General features: G+C 49.2%; 2 protein-coding genes across 3 annotated transcripts; one reads left to right on the top strand and one right to left on the bottom strand.

Annotated features, from left to right (window-relative positions):
* The first annotated feature begins 44 nt into the window (after positions 1–44).
* LOC147980517 (ethylene-responsive transcription factor ERF038-like) lies at positions 45–392 on the top strand. The gene has a single exon (XM_087515644.1). It carries the CDS (start codon positions 45–47, stop codon positions 390–392), a length of 348 nt encoding a protein of 115 aa, XP_087371770.1.
* A 6,256-nt stretch (positions 393–6,648) lies between these two features.
* On the bottom strand, positions 6,649–8,740 carry NRPB5 (Eukaryotic rpb5 RNA polymerase subunit family protein). 2 transcript variants are annotated; one of them, XM_048708945.1, is made up of 4 exons: positions 8,393–8,740; positions 7,627–7,806; positions 7,425–7,538; positions 6,649–7,095 (listed from the first exon to the last, which is right to left on the bottom strand). In XM_048708945.1, the coding sequence occupies exons 1-4, from the start codon at positions 8,603–8,605 to the stop codon at positions 6,970–6,972; spliced, it is 633 nt and encodes a 210-aa protein (XP_048564902.1). In that variant the 5' UTR covers positions 8,606–8,740; the 3' UTR covers positions 6,649–6,969. The 2 variants fall into 2 exon arrangements, with proteins under 2 accessions (XP_048564902.1, XP_087403845.1); XM_087547719.1 differs by having other exon boundaries at positions 6,649–7,167.
* Positions 8,741–11,073: the final 2,333 nt, after the last annotated feature.

An 11,073-nucleotide genomic window follows, 5' to 3' on the forward strand; every position in this document is an offset into this window, starting at 1 on the left:
CTCGTCTCGCCCCCTCTCACTAGCCACGCCGCCTCTGCGCCACCATGTCGATGCACCGCCTGGGCGCTTCGAATTTTCGCGAAGTCCGCGAGCGCCGCTCCGGCGTCTTCTCCTCCGAAATCTGGTTTGGCGAGAAACGCCTCATCCTCGGCACCTTCGGCACCGCAGAGGAGGCGGTCCGCGCGCATGACGCGACGGCGTGGCGCCTCCTGAGGCCTTGTCGGGATATGAATTTTCCCGACCTGTCAAGCCAACGAGCGCAGGATCTCGCGCCTCTCCCGCGGTTGTTCACCAACGAGGATCGTCGTGTCCACCGGAGGCGGCAGCGTCGCCTTGCCATCGCCGAGATGGACGTGGAAGCCATGATGGTGTGGCGCGAACGCTTCCTGTAGGACATCATCGACTAACGCCAGTTCTACAAGCAAAGGAGGACGGAGCGAGCTGCCTACCGGGAGGACAAGCGTTCGCGGAAGCAGGCCGCTCAATTGAAACTAAAGCTACGAGAAACGTCGGGTTGGGACGTCGAAGACGAGCAGCATGCTGACACCTACATTCAGACGTCGGAGGACGACATTACCGAGTCGAAGTCGAAAAGCGACGAGTAGTTGGTCTCTTTTTTTATCTGTGTACGCTAGAACTATCTATGTATCCATTTTTATGAGAAAAAATGGCTGCCGGCGTCGGCGACGAAGCAGGCGGGCATGGGTGTGCTGTTTGATGTGGGGAAGTCAATGTGCCACCGACCAGCGGGCTCGATGAGAAAACAGGGCGAGCGCGCTCGTCCGTCTTGTGTCTGCGCCGACGCAAATCCGACTCAAAAATGGGCCGAGAATAGATTGGCAGACGGACGAAAGCGGACGCGCGTCCGCTTGGGTCGGCGCGTTGGGTCGATTTTTCTATCCGCGCCGACCCAAACAAATGACGCGGACCAAATGAGTCGCCCCATTAGAGTTGCTCTTATAGCAGCAGCTGGTAATTGTTTACGTGTAATGTAGTAATATGCGCGCGTGTGACGGTGTGATTACACGAACCTGCCCTTTCTCTGCTCCCGCGGCGTTATCTGCAAGAGTGACCCAAGGAAAAAGATACGGCGGAATCGATCCGTGACGGAGATCGCTGGCTTCATGATGGCCTGTCGAATTTCATCATGACGTCCGTCTGGACCAGGAGAAATAAATGAATGCAGGCCGCCTAAGCCTGCTACTGCCAACGAACGATGAACCTAGGAGTACTGGTAGCTTGGAATGAGAAGCAAACAAGAGGATTGAACGGCATAAACGCCTCACCTAACTCGTCCATTATCTACGCGGGGGACGCGCTGTCACGACAGTGACGGACGGATTAGAGAGCAAATTGCGCTCAAATGCTGAATCCAAGATTGAACAAGGTGGCTTTGGTCTGGTAGCCCTCAGCAACCCGTAAAATTTTCTCATGCATCAGTTCACGGATAGGGGGGTCAGTCCACGGATATGAATACAGGATGACACCATCCAATGCTAGCCGCATATATCTGGCCAACAATTCAAACCAATATCATGAAATTCTATCAATCCAGACGGATTTTATTCAAATTCGGATATAATTTACATAAAAAGGTTGATATTTCGTCCGGTTAACTAAAAAGCTAGAAAAAAAAATGTAAAGCCTATACCGGACGACCACCTCGTATGCATGGCTGCCCTGCCATGCCGCACCGCCGCCTCCTTCGATGCTGCAGCCGTCGTCATCATCGTCGTCGAAGGGCCGCGACAGCCTTGTCTGGCGGCTGCCTGCCGCTCGCGGAGAAGCCACTCTACCTCCTGCTGCGCCGTGCGGAGTGCTGCCGCGGCCACTGTCGACATGGCCTTCGGAGCCCTGGCGGCGGCCTTGCCGCGGCCGGCGTTGGCGGAGCCGTCGCTAACCGACCACTCCTCCCCGATCTTGGCGAGCTCGTCGTCAAGGAGGCGGCGAAGCCTGGCGGCCGTCTCCGCAGGGATCACGGAGGGGTCGAGCGCCCATGCGTCGGCAAGGTCTGGGTCGTTGTGGACCCAATCAGACGCTATGTTACTCTTGGCGAATGTGGAGCGGCGACTGGCATTGCGCCGGTCGTACCGCTCCTATCGCCGAGCCGCGTGCTTCGCCTCAGATACAACGGCCCTCGAGCCCGAGGGATCGCCGAAGTAGTGGAGGAGGCGGCCCCGCGCCTTCTTGATCGTGGGCGACAGCTCCTCCTCGACGGCGAGGAGGTGGCGACGCGACGACGACAACGACGCGTTGATGCGGCCGTACCGGCTGCGTGGGGGGGACGCGGGCTCCTCGAATGTCGTGGTGGTGCGGGGGCGAGGCCGACTCTTCCTTCACGCGGCGTCCGATCTGGACGACACAGTTGTGCCGGGGCGAGGACAGCTCCTCCTTCACCGGTAGGAGTGTGGATGCCGGCTCGATCTTGACGCGGTGGACCGGCGGGAAGCCCGACTCCTTCATGTGCACCGGCGATGGCGGCGACGGCCCCATGTCACGGAGCTGACCACCGTGGACGCTGATGGGCCCAGAGAGTGTCTGCGGTGGCACCAAGAACCGCCGGACGATGAGCTTCTGCCTACCAGCGCGGAGCACCATGACTTCGGCATCATCAGAGCTTGGGTAAAAGAGGGGGAGGTAAGGGCTCGGACACGAAGATGGGGGAGGGAAGGGGCCGGTGCTCGGGGAGGGGAGTGGTGCATCTCTGTGCAACTTCGGCTCATGGGTTAAATAGCCGCGGCCAGGCCCAAGCGAAGGGCCGGTTAGCAGATTCAATGCGATGCAGTGGCCGGAGTTGGTTCCTCGGGAACCTGCGTCCGCATTGAAGCAGCGGCTATCGAAAGGTCGCATCGGTCAGCGCCGCCCTCCCTCCCTCCATCCGATCACGTCATGACATCAATGCTGGCCTCCGCGTGCTCTGGGCCGGCATGAATGCGGCGCGGTAAATGGCCTGTGCATCAGAAGGAAAGCGCGGGAGGGGCGGGTGCCGAGTTTTTGGTGGGCCAGGGCAGTTAGAAGAAGGCTTGGGATCGGCCTGGACTCCCGCAAACCTCCCCCACATTGGTCTCCGGTTTGCGGGAGAAATCGCATTCGGACCGCCCGCGGACCGATACAGATCGGCATTGGATGGCTTCCGTAGTCCGGACACCGCGGCCCAAACGGTTACATGAGGTTTATGGGTCCGCCTTAGAGATGCCCTAAGGTCTAAAGCTCTGGAGGAAAACTCTAGGCCATAGGTTCAACGGTCGTACCTCATAATAGTACTGTTTCTACATCATTCTCCTTATCGAGTCCTCTTAACCCCTCTTTTCACATGAGAGGTAAGAGTATATAATAGATCTGAGCCGTTGATCTCATTAATTAGTGGTAGATTAGCTCTTACGTTATTACCTCACATGAAAAATGAGGGGGTAAGAGGGAGCATGTTAAAATTTGCCTTGTTTGAGGGCAATGTTTGGAGATTGCTCGTAATTTCACTTTTATGGTGAAATCCATAATCTAGCTTATGTGGATGGATCCGAGGACAGGCATCACTAGCACGTCCTTCCTTTACTGGAGACGTCTTCGTCTTCGCTGGAGAACCTTTCTTATAGTATGGATACCGCCATTGTTGGTGATGGATGTTGATGGTTGTTCTTGTGTGCTACTGATTTGATTGTATACTTTTTTACATTGGATTGTTGTATTGACCGGGTATTAATATTAACTTGATATTAATAGCCATTTATAAAAAAACACAAAGAATATAAAAGGATATAGCATTTGCAAATAGAGATTACATAGAAGCACTTATGCATCACTCTCCTACCGATAAACCGTCACCCCAAACCGGCTGAACAAAACCCGTACAGCCATTTCCAAGTGGTTGCATCCAAAAGGTCTGAACTTCAACACACCAAGGTAAGGTGATCCAGTGAGTAACCATGTGGATAACATGCAAAACATTATACTCTAACATCAAATATCATTCTGGTAGTTCCATATTGTCCAATGAAAGATTGACACGTGGATTTGAGTATTGAGTTTCCCATTCGCCCCAAACATACTAAAAGTACTAGTCGACGTGGAAAGTTTAAAAAGCTTTTTTTCCGGATAAAGGGCGCTTTTATTAACTCAAAATATAGCATCAAGCGGATACAAAACATGATGAGCAACACCGGCCTCTGCACAACTAAGATGCGCACAACCAAAGGCTAACAGTCTGACCAAAGAAAAATAGAAAACGACATACCGACAGCAGTAAAGTCATATAGGACCGACACTATGCCTATGTCTAAGGAGGCGGTGGACCGATCCAGAGGTTATGCTGCCTCCCATGTTAGGTAAAAACCTCCATGGCCACCAGCTCCAACCGCATACACACCGCCTTAAACAATGTTGGTACTCCGTTCGATGTAGAATAGCTAAATGGACCATTCTCTACAACAAGCATTCAGAAGGACATTGTTTGTATTTTGTTGACAACCAACACCTTTCTCTACCATTTTCAATCGGGCACTAGATACATGCTTACACCAAATGTCTTTTACTAGAGGAAGAAAATCATCATGCTTCAATCAAGCCACATCAAACATAAAGCCTCTAGGTCTTTTATCCTTAGGTTGCACCACACCACATTTCAACGCCGGAGGATTATGACCAGATAACTCCTTAACCAGCTTAACCACACTGACCAAAGGAAAAAGATCCTCCCATGAAAGGGACATAAGAATTCTATCAAGCTTTTCCAAAGTAAGGTGTTGTTGTTTATTGGACCATATGCACATACCTCCAACCATATAAATTTCTATCAAATTATAAGAATGAACAATAGAATTAAACATATAAGAAGCATGGGACATGCTAGTATGTTTATTCTTCTCATCATAAGTTATCAAAATGTTAAAATCTCCCCCAACAACATAATGACAATTGACCTTACTACAGACGGAAGCTAATTCAGTAAGAAAAATCCATCTTCGGCTCCTCATGAGCTGGGCCATACACAACCACAAGGGATAGATTGCAATCTAACAACTTATGCAACACATTGACCTGAATAAAACTTTTGTCATACCCAACAGAAATAATATCCAAAGTAGAAAAATCTAGTGCCACATAAAATACCCCTACATTTGCCCGCAGAAGGAATCCAATCCAATTGAAGAAGATTCCCATGATCCAACTTCCTGAAGAAAGCGTGAGAATATTTCCTCTTCATGGTTTTCTGGATCCCCACAAAGTCTAAATCATGGTTATGGAAAATATCTGACAAACAGGATGCAATACCTTTCTTCCCCACCGCTCTACAATTCCAAAATAAACCAATCGTATTAATTTATTTGGTTTTTGTCTCAACCTACCAATTCCGTCGGGGGCAAAATACACGAGGATATAGCATTTGCAAATAGAGATTACATGGAGGCACTTATGCATCACCCTCCTATTGATAAACCATCACCACAAGCCGGTTGAACAAAACCCGCATGACCGTTTTCAAGTGGTTGCCCTCAGGGCCCAAAAGTTTTGAACTTCAGCACACCAAGGTAAAAATCACGTGGTGATCTAGTAAGTAACCATGTGGATAACTTGCAAAACATTGGAAACTCCAACATCAAATATCATTCTGGTAGTTCCAAATTGTCCAACAGAAGATTGACACGCGGATTTGAGTCAATTTCCCATCCACCCCGAAAACATATTAAAAGCACTAGTCGGCGAAAAAAGTTTAAAAGCTACATGGACCATTCCCTACAAACAAGCGTGCCAAAGGACATTGTTTTTATCTTTGTCAACAAACAACACCTTTCTCTGCCATTTCAATTGGGCTTTCGCCAAATTATTTTAGTCAGAACCACTTCTCTACGTCTCCGCCCATCCCTCAGTCCACATCACCACCGAACAACACAACAGCATATTGTCTTCTCCCTTTTTGTTCATTTTCGTTGGTGGGCTTGGCGGCCGATCGATGACGCCTACTGCTACTATGACCTGGTACAGCGTCGCGTCACAATTAAAGATTCGTAGTACAGGCCATGCTGTTAGCTTAATCCGTGGGCTTAAGGGCAAATAATAACAGCAAGAAGAGGGGTGCATAAAAACGCAGCGATGACCTGGTCCCAGTGCGAGCGTACGTGTGGTCGCTGTTTGCATTCACTTGTTTGTCCAGCTCCGACGAACTGTAGATGCGGCCGGACAGCTCCATAGTACAGTCCGGCCGATCATGTTAGGTTAGCTTTGCAATTCCTGTCATAACTCCGCATCTCCGCTGCTATGCCTATCCATGCCTACACAAAGATGGAAGCTAGTGATCAGCGTAGCGTTCCGGAAACAAACAGTGCCGGCAAGATATCCAGCACTACCCTTTCTTTCATGAAAAGAGTAAACCCTAGAACAACCATCGATCGGTAGCACTTGCAGTAGCATTTCAGTCTAAACTGTGGTATGCTGCTAGTTGCTACAGTGCATCCTACTCCCTCCATTCGGAATTAACTGTCGATGGAATGAGCCTCGAGAGTTAATTCCAAACGGAGGTAATACTAAACAGAGAAATTTTCCCATTACCTTGTGTAAATGCTTACAATGCCACTCCAGGATCCACCATGTATTGTAAAGAAGAAGTTCATCACGCATACCACCACCACACACACACACACTCACACAACGTCAGGACCAGAATCATGGAGTTTCAAGAATGGTTCGTTCAAACGATGTAGCAGCCAGAACTGCAGAGCCTTTCATTGCTCTCAGCACACTAGTTTCTGTTCTGTATGTTCTATAAAGTTCTTGAAACAATGGTACAACATGAGGATTTTGCTTATGCTCCATACACTCAACTTATTAAGAGTCCTTTTACGTAACAGGCATGCGATCCTTAAGAATGGCTGCTTGAAGCAATACCAGTTTTCTCCAAGCAAGCGAATGGGTATGTGTGTCCTGTGTGTAACTGCAAAAATCACCATGTTCTTGGTTCCTTCAGTTTGTGTACTGTCATACAACATAGCGATATGTGACGTATCTGCCGGCTGTCTCGCTGGGCCTGATGATCTTCACAACTTGCCCTCGTTTGAGGCCGTAGTACCTCGCAATGGGATCCGTAATTTGTATTCTTGGTAGCTGTTTTGTTCATTGCATTCAGAAGAGAAATGGTTACATGCCTGTGAGCGGGTGCATATTTGTAGCGAAGTACTGAAAAATGGAGAGGGTGTCATGCAACAACAAGTGATAGAAGCATGGTTGTGTTGGCAAACAAGCAAGATTCAGTAGCTATTGTAATACATCTCCCATAGACAAACAACATCGATTTTCTTAGAGCAAATTGTGGAAACATGTTCCTCTAATGTTGGCCTTATTGCTATATCAGGGAACTAGATACAAGGTTGGCTGGCTCTATTGATGCCCAAAATTAGCGCAACTTTCAAGTGCTAATCAAGATTTAGTAATACCTGAGTTTCCTTTAAAGTGTACCGCGCCAATAACGTCTTCTTTTCCTCATTAGCAAGCACTTGATGCTCCGGAACAAGAACATGTTCCTTGATATTTATAAGCATTTCGGCGTCCTGTGGTTCGTTGCTTCAGTTATGAGAAAGCCAGAGTAACATAACAGATCACAGAAATGTGTCGGTTGAATCAGAGTGCATAACCAACCTGGAAAACCTCCAAGTGGATCTTTGGCTCCAGTTCTTGGAGAAACGATTTTGCAAATGGGGTGAGGTTCTGTTGCACAACCAATATAGCCCTGGAGACTTTCTCGGCGTTCATCATTTCAACATACTTCTTGATGTGCTTCATCCCCACCTTCTCGTCGTTAGGGAAGAACACGTATATCTGATTCGAAAGAGAGAAACAAGTAATAAGTGTTAGGAGACTGCCATTTCAAGGCAGAACTTCACCAACATAATAGCTGAATTTGGCACAGAATGCAGCATTGAGTTGCTCTGAACGAAAATGAGGTTCCTGGCAGCCATCATTCATCGTCAGGCAGCATGGTCGAGCTACTTGGTCGGCTAAATTCTTCCAACAGTACGTAGTCGTATGTCTGTAGAATTGTAGAGGCTGGTCAGGCAGTAGCAGACGGCAAGCAGCGCAGTCGCACAGAGCAACTCGCCTGGCGCAACGTGCACAGCGGAGCAGAGTGTCCCCCAAGCTAAGGAGCCGACGCCATGAGCACCACGAACTAAGCTTGCATCGACCACTCGATGGCAAAACAAACACCGGTCGATCCAACAGAACAGATCGAGCAAGAGCAAGACGATGGAGCTAGGGCTTCAAATCTAACGAAGTTGTCGACCGAGAGACGGATCGCGGATGACCATCGGCGAAAAGGAGAAACAGAGAGCTGGATCCGTGGACGACAACCTAGCTACTTTAGAGGAAAGCAAAAGCAGGGGAGATTGAGCTGAGCCGAGCAGACCTGGTCGTTGGGGTCGTTCTTCTTGCACTTGTTGATGAGCATGTCCTCGCGGTGGAAGGACTCGCCGTACTTGCGCTGGAAGTCGCGGCGGGTCATGGACAGCTCGTGCTCCACCACCAGGTAGCCCCGGTCGCGCAGCATGTGCATCACCGTGCGCCGGATCCGGACCAGCCGCCCCACCGTCACGTCCTCCGTCACCAGGCCCGACGCCATCTCCCTCCTCCTCCTCCTCCTCCTCCGCTGCCGGCGGCGGCTTCGGTTTGGAGGCGGAGCTGCAGCTGCTGAGCTTGACCTGCGGAGGGCGACGACGTCGGCCCACTCTGCTTTTTTCCAATCCAGCAAGTGGGTTGGCTGCGCGGATACAATATCGTCACGCGCGCCTGCAAGCTGCGTCCGCGGATGACTGGTGGGGCCCCGGCAACAGCAGTGAGCAGTGCCCAATACGGGCCGACTTTACAGCGTGTGTTCTGACTGGTCGGCTCTGTAACGTTGCTAAAAATGGAGCATCGCGCATGAAACGCTCCCTTTTTCTACCGCGATGTCGCTCCCACCGTCTCCGTCCCCATCCGGGCTTGGCTCGCAAGCAGGAATGTTCTACTAGCTGCAATACCACCCATTTTTTCGTTGCACGAGAGCTGTGTACCTCCATGCCCAAAGTTACGGGTGGCTGTTTGGTTGCCTGCATAAGGTTCAGCCTCACCCGCGCAGGAAGAAAGTGACCCGTTTGATTGCCTGCGTTTATTGTGCGGTCCGCATTACACGAACATTAAAGCACCTCTAGATCAGACACAGGGAAAACGTCCGAATCAGCAGTAGCTCGCGAGCCTGGCTCGAGCGACGCAGGGGAGGGCGACACGCTTCTCTCCTCATGCGACGAGATGACGCGAGCTCGCCCGCGTCGCCGAAAAATCGGCGGGAGGATTTCGACTCACCTCCCGTCGAGTCCGCCCCTATTTAGCCCCCTCCCTCACCGTCCCAACTCCCGCCACCATTCTCCCTCCTTTCGAGCTTTTCCGCCGATGCACATCGGCACCGACGAGCAGGTAAGCGGCGCATTGATGACCCACAAGTATAGGAATCTATCGTAGTCCTTTCGATAAGTAAGAGTGTCGAACCCAACGAGGAATAGAAGGAAATGATAAGCGGTTTTCAGCAAGGTATTCTCTGCAAGTACAGAAATAAGTGGTAACAGATAGTTTTGTGATAGGATAAATTGTAACGAGCAACAAGTAACAAAAGTAAATAAAGTGCAGCAAGATGGCCCAATCCTTTTTGTAGCAAAGGACAAGCCGGAACAAACTCTTATAATAGGAAAAAGCGCTCCCGAGGACACATGAGAATATCGTCAAGCTAGTTTTCATCACGCTCATATGATTCGCGTTCGATACTTTGATAATTTGATATGTGGGTGGACCGGTGCTTGGGTGCTGTTCTTACTTGAACAAGCATCCCACTTATGATTAACCTCTATTGCAAGCATCCGCAACTACAACAAAAGTATTAAGGTAAACCTAACCATAGCATGAAACATATGGATCCAAATCAGCCCCTTACGAAGCAACGCGTAAACTAGGGTTTAAGCTTCTGTCACTCTAGCAACCCATCATCTACTTATTAATTCCCAATGCCTTCCTCTAGGCCCAAATAATGGTGAAGTGTTATGTAGTCGACGTTCACATAACACCATTAGAGGCTAGACAACATACATCTTATCAAAATATCAAATGAATACCAAATTCACATGACTACTAATAGCAAGACTTCTCCCCTGTCCTCAGGAACAAACGTAATTACTCACAAAGCATATTCATGTTCATAATCAGAGGGGTAATAATATGCATATAGGATCTGAACATATGATCTTCCACCAAATAAACCAACTAGCATCAACTACAAGGAGTAATCAACACTACTAGCAACCTACTAGCATCAATCCCGAACTTTGAGACAAGAATTGGATACAAGAGATGAACTAGGGTTTGGAGATGAGATGGTGCTGGTGAAGATGTTGATGGAGATTGCCCTCTCCCGATGAGAGGAGCGTTGGTGATGACGATGGTGATGATTTCCCCCTCCCGGAGGGAAGTATCCCCGGCAGAACAGCTCTGCCGGAGCTCTAGATTGGTTCCGCCTCGTGGCGGCGGAGTCTCGTCCCGAAAGGTTCCTTGTAATTTTTTTCTCATCGAAAGACTTCATATAGGAGAAGACGGACGTCGGAGAGCCACCAGGGGGCCCACAAGGTAGGGGGCGCGCCCTAGGGGGGGGCACCCTCGTGAGCAGGGTGTGGGCCCCCTGGCCTTCATCTTTGGCGAGGATTTTTCTTTATTTATTCTAAGATGTTCCGTGGAGTTTCAGGATTTTTGGAGTTGCGCAGAATAGGTATCTAATATTTGCTCCTTTTCCAGCCCAGAATTCCAGCTGCCGGTATTCTCCCTCCTTATGTAAACCTTATAAAATAAGAGAGAATAGCCATAAGTATTGTGACATAAAGTGAAATAACAGTCCATAATGCAATAAATATCGATATAAAAGCATGATGCAAAATGGACGTATCAACTCCCCCAAGTTTAGACCTCGCTTGTCCTCAAGCGAAAAGCCGATAACAATAAATATGTCCTCATGTTTAGAGGTAGAGGCGTCAATAAAAAATAAAATACGGACATGAAGGCATCATGATTATT

This window comes from Triticum urartu, chromosome 3A (genome assembly GCF_056163025.1).
Source record: "Triticum urartu cultivar PI428250 chromosome 3A, HENAU_Tu73, whole genome shotgun sequence".
In the NCBI taxonomy this organism is placed as follows: Eukaryota; Viridiplantae; Streptophyta; class Magnoliopsida; order Poales; family Poaceae; genus Triticum; species Triticum urartu.

Bases quoted from the DNA above. Each gene is read 5' to 3' on its own strand.
- LOC147980517 (XM_087515644.1), top strand. From the start codon at position 45: ATGTCGATGCACCGCCTGGGCGCTTCGAATTTTCGCGAAGTCCGCGAG.
- NRPB5 (XM_048708945.1), bottom strand. From the start codon at position 8,605: ATGGCGTCGGGCCTGGTGACGGAGGACGTGACGGTGGGGCGGCTGGTC. The intron at 7,807-8,392 runs GTCTGCTCGGCT...CTTTCGAATCAG, and splicing joins AGAACGACCCCAACGACCAG to ATATACGTGTTCTTCCCTAA. The intron at 7,539-7,626 runs GTTGGTTATGCA...AACGAACCACAG, and splicing joins TCCACTTGGAGGTTTTCCAG to GACGCCGAAATGCTTATAAA.